Below are 14,806 nucleotides of genomic sequence, written 5' to 3'. Positions count from 1 at the left end.
ATTAATATATGAACATATATTTGAAATACTAAATATATATTTTTATTGAAATCTTAAGACTCAAAACTTAAGACATTGGTCGATTTAGGGGGACAACTTATAGTGTTCTGTCTTAAATTGATTCACTTTAATTTGCTTAAAATTTTATTCGATAATGATGTTCCTGCCACTTTCAAATCTTGGGTCCGCTCTCTACTCTAGAGTGATCATAGTTAGATGAATTTGTGGTTGGTCTAGCCATAAGAGGGTAATGTGAATGAATTGAATGCCCTCGTTACACTTTCTAGACTAAGCTAAGAGTCGATTCAATAAATGACGACGCACCTTTCTTAGTTGTTAAGTCTAGGCTTTGCAATGGTCCATGTATTCACATTGTCAAAGAAGAAGGCATAATTAAACAAGTTTGAATACAAATGTTAGTGCTTGGCATTTTCTTACTCTAGAAGAAATATAAGTTTTTATTTTATTTTTAATCAATTTAACTCAAAATTTGATACAACAAATGAAAATGATGTATCTAAACATACCATCTTAATTCAGCCCAATTTTGTTAAAATAAATAACTAGCTTTACCTTATGATAGTAACTTGCATTAAGAAGGATATTGAAATATTAAATGCCTTAGTAGAAATAGTTTAACTATAATGATTCTAATGAATATATAATGAACATAAATATAGTAGATTTATATGATTCATACAGCCTACTCCAATATTTTCTAATTGAGGTGTAAAGTGTAAACGATTTTTATTTTTGGGGTTAATTCTGCCGTATGGTGGCAGTGCCCTGTAAACGATTAATTAATGGGTTTAAACTAGATATATTGAAAGTGTAGGGATCTTTAATACTATCACTAAATTTCATAGAATTTTTACTTTTATTTTAATTAATGGTGGCTCGATCAAATATATTTATAATATATAAATTATACACGATTACAAACATATACATATATATTATATATCTCCCTTCTTTTTTTGAGTGGGAGGATTTTTAGGTTAATTTCTCTTAATTAAGGTGTCCGAACAAATTAACTCCTTGGTTAATAGGGAAAATGCACAAACAATCATTCTTAAGATTGTTATTTAAGGATTGATTAGTACTTATTTTATCCAGAAAATTTGAATTAAAAATCTTAACTTCAGGATAATTCAGGATATCTGTGTCCCGAAAAATTGAAATGGAAAATTAAAATTCAAGATATATTGACTAATTCCTAAATAGCAGCCTTTTAGAGACTAGAGTGGCTAGGTGATGTCATTTCAACTTGGTTAATTTTGAAACTTGAAGTTTGGGCTTAGCCAATCTGGTCCAAGCAAATCTCAGCCCATATCCTACTTCTAAATTAATACCTTCCTTCCTTTGTAATTAAACCACTCTTCAAGTCTTCACTTTCCTTTTATTCGAAGCCTATGAACATTTTCTCTTGAAAAACAATCTCCTTCAATTTTCCTCTCTCCCCTCAAACATCAATGGCGTTGGAATGGGTTGTTCTCGGCTACGCCGCGGGTGCAGAAGCAATCATGCTCCTTCTCCTAACAATTCCGGGTCTTGACCCGCTCCGTAAAGGCCTCATCACCGTGACCCGTAATCTCCTCAAACCTTTCCTCTCGATCGTACCTTTTTGCTTGTTCTTATTAATGGATATCTACTGGAAGTACGAGACCCGACCCAGTTGCGAATCACACGAATCTTGTTCCCCATCTGAACACCTACGTCATCAGAAATCAATCATGAAGTCTCAGCGCAACGCGCTCCTCATCGCGTGTGCGATCGTTTTCTACTGGCTTTTGTACTCTGTTACTGGCCTTGTTGTTAAAGTTGAGCAGTTGAATAAGCGCGTGGAGAAGTTGAAGGCTCAGGATTAGGATTGAGCTGAATGATTCGTTTGCCGATTGGATCGGGTTTCAGGTTTTGTGCTTTTCGTTTCGGATCGGGTCGGCTCCACTTTTTTTGGTGCTAGTTATATATTTAGTGAACTGTGTTTCTGTTGTACTGCTTTGATCGTTAATTACTAGTAATAATGTTATACGACTTGGTGAACTCCTCAATAGGTTGGGTTATATTGTGCTGATATTGGGATTTCGCTAATTATACAATTAGCTAGTGCTTGTTTGATTTGTTTGTTAATTGCTGCATGATCTTGTTGATTCATGCTGGAGGTTTATCTAATTGAAGGATATATGTGGAATTTATAACTGAACGCGCAATGCGTCTTGGATTTCTTTTTATATTGTGTGCATTCTCCTCAATATACCGTGTATGATCACTTAGAAAAAAAGGGCAGCCCGGTACACAAGGCATCCCGCGTTCACTCAAGGTCCGGGGAAGGGCCGCACCCTAAGGGGTATGATGTAGACTATTCTAATACAAGCATCAGTGACTGCTTCCATCGCTCGAACTCGTGACCTATAGGTCACATGCACATGCAGACAACCTTACCTTTGCTCCAAGGTTCCCCTTCATGTGTATGATCACTTAGAGTGAGATTAAAACAAAAAAACTCGAGAATTAGCCAATGTTGTTAAAAGCTACTTAAAAGTGTGCTTAAGCCTTGAAGCTCGTGAAGCTCAGATTGTGCGCTTTGCCTCACTTAGTTGGGCTTTAGTGTAGGCGTTGTGCTAAAGCGTGGTGTCGTTAAGGGCACAACAACATATACATAGCTTAATTATAGTTTATCTATTCTTTTGTCCAAATTAATATTGCTTGTGCTTATATTTACATTTTCTTGCATTACATTTCTATTTTCCATTTTTTCTTTATTGGCGCTTTTCTTTGCTAAACCACATTTATATAATGCTTTGCGCTTAAAGCTCCAAGAGACTTTTGCGCTTTTGACTACTCTGGAATTAGCCAAAAATTGTATGTACCCCTACCGAAACTTACTTGGCTTCCTTTTGATGGTTTATTTTGCATTTCTCAGCTTCTTTGTGTTAGTTTCTCACTCTTTAAGTTATGCATTTAGAGCTATGGAGCTGCAGGACAGAAGTTGAAATATTGAGCTTTTAACATCTTTGCTGAATAATTGAGTTAGATGAAAAGATTAAAAAAAGGAAAAAACCGACACATAATTAATAGTTGAAACTTTATTTCTTCATCAATGTAAAAGTATGTTAATTGATGTTGTGGAGGGTATAGATAGTAGCACAAGTTGCAGAAATGCTGAATGGAATATAATCTTAGTAAGGTTCTTGATTGTTGTGTGTGTTGGTAGATATTTGGATCCAAGATATTGACTAACTTGTCTGTATCTGTAACTGGACTGGTTACCTTTTTGTTGACAATGAAATTTCCAAATTGATAACTTCACTAAAATTATTTGTCCTAAATAAATGAAGGAAGTGGAAAAAAGAAATAAACATAAATGTTTTCAGAAGGGGATGATTGTGATTGAGATACAAGAGTGAGATCCCAGGTTTGATTCCCATGTACAACGCTCACTTTATCAGCGAGTTTATATGCTCCAGGCTTGGTGGACAGGATTACCTGCCACCTTTGCTTGTGGCGTCATAGCAGGCTACCCGGAGGTTAGTCGATGTGCATGCAAGATAATCATACACGTCTTTCCTTGAATGATATCATAATCTTTAGTACTCTAAAGACTTGAAATATCCTAATGGTCCGTTCATTGTCTTTTTGAATGATGAGGTGAGCATGGTTACTTGTACTCATGGTTATTCTTTTGCATTTCTTATTTTTCTCGTGAGTCTTTACTTGACCTGTATGTCAACAGATTTAACCAGTTACCTTTTATGGTGTACTCTGTTCCCTTTGGTTTTTGCTGGGAGCTTCTTTTGCTGGTGTTTGACACAATTGGGCTTGATACTGTTTGATATTTAGTAATGTTTAGTTATAGTTTACTTCTAATTTTAACTTCTCTCTCGTTGTGCATAACACATTTACTAGTTATGTTTTTCATACCAAGCTAGTTGGCCCTCTTTATGGTGGAGCTCCTATTTAAGGATAGCAACCCCCCACCCCAACTCATTGCCACAGCTCCTCTAATTGTTGCTTACCTTCATTTTTTTCTTTGAGAGTGGCTCCCGGAGACATCTGCACCCTTCTTCACAATCACACCGTTAACCTCTTCACTTTGAAATCCACCATCTGTAGCCTTATGCGAACCGCTAGGGTAATCCGGACTTGCTAGAGTGAGGTCTCAAGGTGTAGAGGGGGGTTTAACTATGCTTACAGAAAGGAGTTTCTGAGGATTAACTATGCTTACCGCATTTAAGGTCTATGAATTCAAGCTTTAATGTTTTAGCATTGAATCCATTATATTTTTAAAGTTATGGGTTCATATATATTATTTATTGTTATTTTAGTGATTTTTTACGCATAAATTTATACTTTACATTGAAAATACTGTGTTCAGATGAACCCGGTATCTGTATTCTGCATTCCCTCGGTATATAATTCCTAAGGATAGAGCTCAAAGGAGCTGAAAATAGGATTGAACACTCCTGATTTTAAAATTGTATGAGTTGCTTGACGTCGTTGGTGAAAGAAATGAACTAGGTTGTGTAAGATTAATTGGAACTTTTATTTTGATGTCTATATACTAATTCAAGAAATGGTGTCAAGATAGCTGAATTGCCAGGATTAGAATAAGTATGGAATCAACCTGCATTAGGAGAATTGACCATGATCTTTCCAACACTAAAGTTTGAACAGCTATTCAGCTAGTATTTACGTGAATCTATGACCAAATGTGGAGCCTGTTAAATTTGAGTTCTTGCCTTGTTCTACAAGGTGGAAGCAACCACTAATGCGTGTATTAAGGTAGGTTGTCTATATCACACCCCTTGGAGTGCGGTCCTTTTTTGGACCCTGTGTGAACGCGGGATGCCTTGTGCCCGGATTGCCTGTGCTTTGCTCCACAAGCAATCTTAAAAGGGTGTTGCCCTTTATGTTTTTTGTGATTCTCTAACAAACGAGGACGAAGCATCCGAAAAATTAACATATAATTAGGTGAGTGTATGCTAGGTGCCAATGAAATAGTTTCATATTCATTGTGTTGAAGTCTTTTTTTTTTTTGCATATACAGAATATATGGTGTTAAAACTATCATTTTATGTCCTAAATTTACAGAAAGGAAGTGAAATCCCAAACTAAACCTTCTTTAGAATATCCAACAACACAGTATTTTCCGGGGAAACTGGCAATTGGTTACAACAAAGTTTGGTCAACTCTGGTGGATTGATTGGTTACTGATGGTGTTCATACGAGTCTTTGACTATAATTGAGATAAGAGTGTGTGTGTGTGTTGGGGGGGGGGGGGGGGGGAGTGGGGGATGGAGTGAGGAAGGAAGGAAGGGCAATGTGATTTGTTATCTGTATAAATTTGAAATTTTTATATATAATTTTGATAGAAAACGATGAGTTCAATTGAATCTACCAAACCCGTCATGTTGGTGTTTCTTACTTTTCTGTCCAGAGATGAAATTTCTACTTATCAACCTATGCGTACGTGAAGTTATATTTTATATGACTCGTCTGTGTAAATATTTTTTACATCATCAGCAGCGGATAAAACTCGAACTCTCTTTTTGACATGGAAGGTTTACTGCAAGAAAATGAAAGGCTTTTTGGTAAAATATACTTATTTAAAAATTAAACCACAACCATATTTAGATAGCCCAAATTTGTGTATATATATAGTTCTAATGGAAAAATTAAACCTCAAGATTCGGATCTTTTAAAGACATTAAAACGTAAAGGTAACTTCACCATCTTCAGGCACTCATTACAGAGTATCTATACAAAGGAAAAGTTCCTAAAAAAGACAGTGAGATAGTAAGTCTATCAGCATTTACATAACTCCAATTCGGAGAAAACAAAACAAGACAAAAAACTAAATACTTCCATGGTTATCTCTATGTTTCTGTTTTCTTGAAAGTTGGAGTAGAGCTAAAACAGATTGCTCTAACTTACTCTATCAGCCATCACCATTGCTTTCCTAGTTTTTGGTAATAGAAAAAATCCCCGAGGACCTGTGGTGCATAGTTTGAAACTCGGTGGATAATGAGGTCATCCTTCTACTCTTATCCACTTAAATATCAGGTTTTTATCTGTGGCAGGGTTGAAAAACATGACGTGCACCTATTCTACACATCACGTGCTACGCTCTTACCACTAGACCATACCATTAGGGGCTCATCATCGATTTCCTATTTACAAGCTACTTTTTACCTCCGTCGTAAAATTTTAACCTCCTCTGTTAGGCTGGTGGAAACTAGGCCTCTTCCGCAGGACTTGGTGGTGGTGGAGTAAGTACTTGAGCCCTGCATCCCAAATGCAAAACACTTCCATGGCCACTGGAGCTACGATTGATTCTTGAAAATAAATCGACTTTAGTCCGCCTACTTTGTGACGTGAGTCGACTAACTAACAACTCTAATGCTTCTTTCATCCACCCATGTTGGCAGAGCTTTCTTGCTTCTCGCACGCTCATCTGCAAAATTGATGTTTGGAAAATTAGTAAGCAAAGACGATTATGTGATGAAGGGAGCCTTGGCGTAACTGGTAAAGTTGTTGCCATGTGACCAGAAGGTTACTGGTTCGAGCAGTAGAAACAACCTCTTGTAGAGAAATGCAGGGTAAGGCATACAATAGACCCTTATAGTCCGGCCCTTTCCGAACACCGCGCAAAGCGAGAGTTTAGTGCATCGGGCTGCCCTTTAAAACGATCATGTGATATAGTTTATATGGAAATTTATAGAGTATGGGCAGGTGCATACCCATAATCTTTTGCGGATGTCTTTCTCAGGCCAAGTATCTAGCTCCTCAGTTACAAATAAAGGAAACATGTGCCCTTCATAGGCCGTATCGCCGTTTTTGTTCTCAAAGTACCAAATTCCTAATTTTCCCTGCAATAAGGTTTTCAACCCAAAGGAAACTTGTTAGGACTACATATAACGACCTAAATGTAGACATTAAAGCTTTATCAAGACCAAAGGCCAACAAGATTGAAGATCAACAAGAAAAAAAGCAGTGGCGAGGTCAACCCTTGTGAGGAAAGAAATAATCTAATCTATTTTTCTGGCTTGGCTAGGTGGGATAGCCGAGCCATTCCTTTTCTTTTGGATAGCAGGTTGGACGAAATCACTAAAAACAAAATCTATTCAATTAGTCAAAAGGAGAGAAAGGGATTCGAACCCTCGATAGTTCTTTGTTAAAACTATACTGTTTTTAAAGATTTTTTCACCCTAAGCGTACTAAGTTGACTTGTTACCAATGATTTGGCAAATAAGAAAATAGTATTTAAAAGAAACTAACTCAAAATTCAGGATTAGTAGTGAAAAGCTGTAAAGGAAAGAACTTTCAAAAGGCTTTCGGCTTCATAATCTAATTCTTATTGACATATCCCAGACTCCACTTGTGAGATTATACTGCGTTTGTTAATATATATCAGCCATGTGAAACGTCCATAGCAGTCAACTCTTAACCAAAGCCAATACTCTTTCATATCTTATCGCAACCATATAACCAAATACCATTTTGCTTATAAGAACTTAACTAAAACGGATCGCTGTTAAAAACTAACCTCAACATCGCCGCAAACACCAGCTTCCTCTATTGTCTCGCGTCTTGCTGCATCTTCAATTGTTTCATCCTTTTCCCAACCTCCCTGCATAATAAGAGCAAAATTTGTAAACAAAACAAACAAATCAATCTAATAGAGCTTAGAGAATAAAACATCATTAAGTTTGAAAACCATAGTTCTGTTGCTACCTTTGGAAACAACAATCCTTTTCCTTTTCTCTGAGGACTTATGAGAAGAACTTCAAATGCATCTTCGTCTGCCATAGATAGGTCAATAATATCTTTATATCTGTACGGTATACATCTGCAGAAGACATCAAACTCATCTCAGGACAACATAAGCGTAATGATGAAGTTACCAAATCCAAAACTCATTCTGATATGAAGAAATATTGTAAAGCATGTAGTTTAAGTCCGACACACTAAGCTCTCGCTATGCGCAGGGCCCGTGAAAGACTGGACCACAAGGGTCTATTGTACGTAGCCTTACCCTGCATTTTTGCAAGAGGCTATTTCCACGGTTCGAACCTGTGACCTCTTGGTCACATGTAGGGGTGGCAAACGACGGGTCAGGTCGGATATAGGATGTGTCGAAAACTTGTAATGAAAAAATGAATAAATTACCCGACCCGACTCGTATTTAATACGGATAAAAAATGGGCCCATATTATCCATGATTTCTTGAATATGATCACTTTTGGGAGAATTCTTACTCTCACAAACTTGAGGACCACCAATTTGAGGCTTTATAAATGTAAAAGTTAAATCATAAGTTATCAATTGGTTATCCATTTTCTAAATGAATAATATGGTTCTTATCCATATTTGTCTCCTTTTCAAAAGGTTCATTATCCAACCCATTTTTTAGTTGATAGGTGGTTAACTGTTTTCTTTTAACCATTTTGTCACGTCTGAAACTTCATCTCCTTCAATTAAATATGAGGAAAAAATGGTCCTTTTCCCAGAGAAAAACAAAGCATGTGATAAGGTGAACAAAATGCCAAGAGCACATGTATTGACTTCTTCAAGCTAATAGAAACATCCAAAAGAAAAATAAACACCTAACACACAATAATACACAAATTGAAGAAGAAAATGTCAAAATGAGCTCCATTTGATAAGATAAAGAAGTGGAAAAAGAATGTTAACCAGTTGTTTATTTTTATCAATCTTTTGGAAAATGTCAAATCTGAAACAGTTCACCTCAAGTCCATTTTCGAAAAACACAAAACTTAGTTTTCAGATGCCAGTAAATTGAGAAGCAGCAAACAAGTAATTATTTCAAAAACTCAAATTTGTGAATCAATCCATTTTGCACACAAACAAAATAACTTCAAGCACCTAAGTTGCGTGGACTCTTTGTTTTTGGTGCCGCACCCGTCTTGACATGGGACGGATGCGGGATACGTCCTGGATTCGGTCAACTAACTTCGGATATTTTTACCTGAGTCTATCGACAAATTTGGGGGAGGGGGAGGGGGAGGGGGATTGAGATTTTGATTTCTCAAAATTAAAATTAAAACAGATTTAAGACATGGGAAATGCATACCTTCAATATTGTATTACTTTTTTCTCATATTTGCTGTTTGTGTTTCAGAAAAAACAAAGAATTCAAGGGGTCGTGTTGTGAATTCGGACTTCTAGTAGATAGTAACGCGATATAGATTAAGGGTTTTTCATAGAATATCTCTTAAAATTTATAAGATCTTTAAAGTTCTATTTTTTATAAATTTGAATTTTCTTAGCCGAATTTCCGCACCCGTATCTATAGCTGGATCCATATCCCCGAATCTTAAAATTTAAATTTTGCCAAATCCGACACTGGGATCCATGCCCGTGTTGGATACCCGCACCTGCGAGCAACTTAGTCAAACACCCTCTAGAATCTTGATGATGCACCACTACCACACTCCCACTTCAGAACCAAAGGCTGAAAATTGAAGCTGTTCTAGTAATTGCAAAGTGAAATGGACCGTTGATTCTCTATCATTTTGTTCATCCTAGAAGTCAACTCTTCATTAATCATTACACCCTCTTTCCCCCCACCTCTCAAACCAAAATTTTAGGTAAAAAGAAACTCATGGTCTACATTAATAAAGACGTCGAAAAAATACATCGATAAAGACGAATCTAGTGCTAGCAGAGTTCAAATTCAAGATTTGAACATTATAGATTCGAGTTTGGAGTTCTACCCAACTCACCTGATTTATTAGGTTCAAACTCTTCCATTTATACTTATTTCGTGAATGTTTAACAAATACGTGATCTGAGCCAAAGTTACCAGGTTCGGATGGTAAGTCCTTAACTACGTCCACCCCGAGTGCTAGAAGGCTCCCGGCCTAAAGGGACTCGGGGGAAGACAAATGTACAGCCTCAACTCCTCGCTCAAGAACTTCTCCCTAGAGAGGCTAGTTCCAAAATTCGAGCTTTTTTAAGAGTCTAATTCCAAAATTCACCCGTAGAAACACAGTTCTAATCTCAGTTGCTCCAGAGGCCCAAATGTGGACTAAACCACAAAATTTTAAAGCAAAAAAGAAGAATTTATAGTCTAAAACAAATTAAATCACAGACATTTGGGCGATCATAAGAAATTTAAAGTTAAATTGATTCTATACATAAAAATAGGAAAGAGCATCAAATAAATTAAACATAAAGAGTAATTTTTGAATTAACATACCCAACAACTTGGCGACGACCTTTGTTATAACGCTGCAAATGCCGGCCAGTACGTGAAACCATAACCACCATATTTTTCAATGGGGGAAAAATATGTATTATAAAATTAAGTCTTTATTTGAAATACTAAGAGTTATATAGATTGTAAAAACTGAAAAGGAAGAGAAACCCCAGAAAAGAAATGAGGAAAAAATGGAGAGAAGAAATGGTATGATTTACAATTTTGGAGTGCAAAATGTTGATGATAATGTCTATATGTTTCGTTTTCTGTAGTAATCTGTAGTGCAAAAGTGCAAAAACCGTTATTTAATGATACGAAAGGGCGCCTTCAACTTCCTATTTTAATCGGTGCGTTTGGAGGAATACGTGTACGTGACGCGGCACGTGTGTACGGCTTCTCCATTTTCTATACGTAACTATTATTAATTGCAGTAAATGTATCATTGTGACTTGTAGGGTATCGATTCATATTTAAAAACCGACTAAATCGATCGAATCCTACCGTATCGAATTAATTTTTAAGTTTTTTTAAATAAAATCGTGAGTTTTTATATAAATCTATAACCGTACCGATAATTAGAGTAAGTTTTTTATTTTATGAAAATAAATCGTAAAAATACCGAACCGTACCCAATAAATTGATATGAAAAAATATATTTATGTATTAAATTTAAAAACAACAAAGTTATTAAATTTTTCTTGGGCCTTGAAATTATTAAAATGATTACAAGCCAACAAGTAATTAAACTCAAAATCCTAATTCTCAAACCTATTATACTACTCCCATTGAAACTAAATTATTTCCAACATATTCAATGGCGAGACACAGAGTATTCTAGCGATTATGAGTAGTAAATTACAATGTATTGAATATGTTTTCTTTCGTATAGTTTAAATTTATATTTTTGAATATTTAATCTTCTATAGACTTTATTCTTGAGTTTCAGCTTGCTTAATATCTTTCCACTCGTGTGATTTATTTTTTCTTTATCTTTGCTTAGTTTTTTCCCCTTAATTCATCACCATTTAAATAGTAAAAATATCTAGAGAGTTTTGCTAAGTTCTATAAAAGTACGTATGTTATTGTATTCTGTTTCTACTAGTGACTTTTGAATGACATTTAAAAAAATATCGAAAATTAACCGAACCGTACCGATATCGAAGAGAAACTAACATGATTGGTACAATTTTTAAAAGTCTAATTTTGGTTATACATAATAAAATAACCGAAAAATTGGTATGGTACAAATTTTATAAAATAGCCGACCGAACCGAACCATTGACACCCCTACTTATAGGTCACGAGTTCGAGCCGTACAAGCAATAGTAATGCTTCTCTTATGCTAGCCTATTTGCATCACACCCCTTAGATACGGTCTTTCCTCGGATCTTGCATCAACGCGATATACCTTATGCAACGTGTTGCCCTTTACTAATTGGAATTAATATCAAAAGGATCTAAATAATGTATTTGTATTTGCTTAGTGGATTTTAGACACGTATACAAAGTTTGAACTAAGTTTACTAAGTTCTCATAATCTCATAACTTTTACACTACTTCGGCCCCTACTCTAGAGGTCTTTGGAATTTAAATTCGTGATATTATTATATAAATGAATGTACCTCATGGGAAGTGAGTGTTACTACTATATACATACTAATGAAACTCTTATAATATATATATATATATATATATATATATATATATATATATATATATATATATATATATATAGGGTGGTGGGGAATTCATTCGAACCTTCTTTGCCAAAATTTATATTATATATATAAGCTTAAAATTATTTTTTATATATAATTAATAGATATTGAATTCCCTTGGCATGTTATGTGTTTACTTTTTAATATTTTAAATTTTCTTAGTAAAAATTCTAACTCCATCACCATTGAGTATCTAGGGGCGAAGCTATGTTGGTTCTTCGTCGAAAAGTTATACTACGTATAAGGTTAAATATTACTTGTTATTGATTGAAAAATAGATTTTGAACATTTTTGCATAACTCAATAACAAAAGATGTTCAAAATTTGAACACCCTTATTAAATTTTCTGACTTCGCCACTTAGTAACATTGTTCATGCTCACGGCAGAGAGAGTGACGTTATTGGACTGTAGCAGCTGGAAATTTCCTTTGTCTAATCAGCAATATTATGGCTGAATTAATGTCCCTACCACTAACCAATAATTTAATGCTTACAATTCCTGTGGTACAAAATGTAACAGTTTCATCTACGTTCACAAGCTTCATGTTTTTGTCTCCCTCATATAATATCATTCACAACTTAATATATCTTCTTTAGTCATTTATCCTCCAAGTTTTATTTGTCTTCTATTTTTAATACTCCCCTATTTTACAATCCAATCACTCTCTAAATACTTAATCGTTCGACAACTATAGCATAACAAAGACATTGGCATTGCAATCTTTTTATAACGATGGTCAGGTTGCGTGCACTTTAATTAATTCTACCGAAATAGATATCGGGTAACTTTATCAACCCAAATTTTGGCGTACGAAAGCAATAGCCAAATGCTTTTGTTTGCACCGATCGAGATATGTGTTTATCCGTAAAATAATACAGTTGAATTTGTAATGTGGTTTATAAACACGTGAATTAATTTGATCCAAAGAATACGAAATAAGTAAGAATAAAATCGAGATTATGAAAATAGCTTAAAAGAAATACAAGCCTGATTGTACGATAAACCTTCCCGGAAGCAATAATATGAACAAACTTAAGAACAAAAGAAGAAAGTAATTTTATAATTTGAGAGCAGAATATGACCATTGTGTACAGATGATTTTTCTTTTCCTCACAATGAATACTAATCATCTTGTCCTCACAATGAATACTAATTCTCCTACTTATAGCTTTATTGAGGGAGACAAGATCCTCAAATCAAGCTCCTCTTGAATGAGAATAAAATCGTCATTGATGGCTGCATAACGATTAACTATTAATACAAAGACTTTTTATAATGGGTGCTCATTGAATGCTATCCAATATCCTCCCTTCAAATATTTTCTATCGATTCCCATGACTTCGGAATTCACACATCACCTATCACGTGCTTGATGGTAGGCTATAATCTCGTATTTTGGTCGCTTATTGCACTCTAATTCACTTCACTTTACTTGTGTTGAGCTTTAAATGGTAGTGTTTTTGTACTTTTGTGTGTTTTATGCCTTGTAGGAGTGATTCCGAGTTATATAGAAGTTGTGAAGCTAATTTGAGCTATTTGGAGCTTTGAAGTCTGAGTAAAAGCCAAGAAATTAAGTCGGGATCACATTTGGGGGTCGAAAACCAAGTCTGGATATCTAAAATGAGAAAACGAATTCACTCTGAGAGATTTGCACTACCGCCCAGCGGGGCGCTAGTGCAAAAAGTGGCCAGAAATGAGTTTTTAAAATTTTCTGAAATTTCCTACATGCGCGACGCATGGGGCGACGCGGGGCGCGACACGATAGCTTAAAAATGTTAGAGCGACTTCTCATTTCTGCTAAAAAGGGTAGTTTCATCCGGGGTTTATTTTGGGGGCGGAGTAAATACACCAAAATACCATTTTAGATGGACTTTTGACAGATTTTTAACCTAACGAGGCTAAGGAGGAGTTGGGAGAATAGAAGCACAAGAATTTCATCATTCCTTCCTCACACATGATCCGGGTTTTGATTGAATTTATATTTTTCTATACTTTAGTTACATTTGTGAAGAACCTCTCCATGTCTATGGAGTAGATCCTTTTGGGTTTTGATAGATTTAGTGTATTGATGATTGTTTGTGATTATAATTCTATTTTTATGTATTTGAATCGTTTTTGGAAGATTTAATTGTTGCATCTATATTCACTTGTTCTTGTAATCGAAAGAGGCATAACTTGTGATATCTTTGCATTATATTGTTGGTTGAGTTCATAGATTCTTCTAAGTAATCAAAAGAGGCTAGTTGAATCATTGATTAAATCTAGTTAGGAGAATAATCGAAAGAGGTTTTCCTAAAGACTGATCCACTACGCATTCTTGCATATCTTCACAGTGCTTAAATTGGTTAATCTCGTAAGGTTAAGATTTAATCGAGAGAGTAGTTTTTACTGAATGTTTTGAACTAATAATATAGTGAATTCGAGAGACTCACTTGATCATTGAAAGTGAATTATATAGAGTTAGATCCCGAATAATTATCTTACACTTATTGTAACAACCCGACCAGTCATTTTGCTTTCTAGAACCTTGTTCCCCTAAATAAGACCCCCCCGTATGAGCTTTTACTATTTTATGACTTGCGGGGATGGTCAGTTTGAGATTTGGAAGTGTTCAGGTTGAAATCAGGACAATTGGTTCCTTCAGTTGGCCTTAAAAGGCTAAGTTTGACTTCGGTCAATATTTTGAGTAAACAACCTCGGAATCGGGATTTGATGATCCCAATAGGTTTGTATGATGATTTTGTACTTGGGCGTATGCTCGGATCGGGTTTTGGATAACCTGGGAGCATTTCGGCGCCTAATAGTGAAGGTTGGTTCTTTGAAGGTTTGGAAGTTCTTTAAATTTGGGTTGGAGCGAGTTTTGGT

At 35.4% G+C, this 14,806-nt stretch overlaps 2 protein-coding genes across 2 annotated transcripts; one reads left to right on the top strand and one right to left on the bottom strand.

Moving 5' to 3' along the window:
* The first annotated feature begins 1,373 nt into the window (after positions 1-1,373).
* Positions 1,374-2,231, top strand: LOC104109462 (uncharacterized). Its single transcript, XM_009618775.4, has one exon. It carries the CDS (start codon positions 1,473-1,475, stop codon positions 1,866-1,868), a length of 396 nt encoding a protein of 131 aa, XP_009617070.1. The 5' UTR covers positions 1,374-1,472; the 3' UTR covers positions 1,869-2,231.
* Positions 2,232-5,675: 3,444 nt separating this feature from the next.
* LOC104109463 (nudix hydrolase 18, mitochondrial-like) lies at positions 5,676-10,502 on the bottom strand. The gene is made up of 5 exons (XM_009618776.4): positions 10,223-10,502; positions 7,735-7,849; positions 7,547-7,630; positions 6,741-6,869; positions 5,676-6,454 (listed from the first exon to the last, which is right to left on the bottom strand). The coding sequence occupies exons 1-5, from the start codon at positions 10,291-10,293 to the stop codon at positions 6,236-6,238; spliced, it is 618 nt and encodes a 205-aa protein (XP_009617071.1). The 5' UTR covers positions 10,294-10,502; the 3' UTR covers positions 5,676-6,235.
* Positions 10,503-14,806: the final 4,304 nt, after the last annotated feature.

Source organism: Nicotiana tomentosiformis, chromosome 4 (genome assembly GCF_000390325.3).
Source record: "Nicotiana tomentosiformis chromosome 4, ASM39032v3, whole genome shotgun sequence".
Classification (NCBI taxonomy): domain Eukaryota; kingdom Viridiplantae; phylum Streptophyta; class Magnoliopsida; order Solanales; family Solanaceae; genus Nicotiana; species Nicotiana tomentosiformis.
Note: the sequence above shows the minus strand (reverse complement) of the source record. Positions and strands in the feature narration are given on the sequence as shown.

Excerpts from the sequence above, each read along its gene's own strand:
- LOC104109463 (XM_009618776.4), bottom strand. The coding sequence starts at position 10,293 with ATGGTGGTTATGGTTTCACGTACTGGCCGGCATTTGCAGCGTTATAAC. Across the intron at positions 6,870-7,546 it reads GTGTTTGCGGCGATGTTGAG|GGAAAATTAGGAATTTGGTA; the intron begins GTTAGTTTTTAA and ends ACCTTATTGCAG. Across the intron at positions 6,455-6,740 it reads ACATCCGCAAAAGATTATGG|ATGAGCGTGCGAGAAGCAAG; the intron begins GTATGCACCTGC and ends TCAATTTTGCAG.
- LOC104109462 (XM_009618775.4), top strand. The coding sequence starts at position 1,473 with ATGGCGTTGGAATGGGTTGTTCTCGGCTACGCCGCGGGTGCAGAAGCA.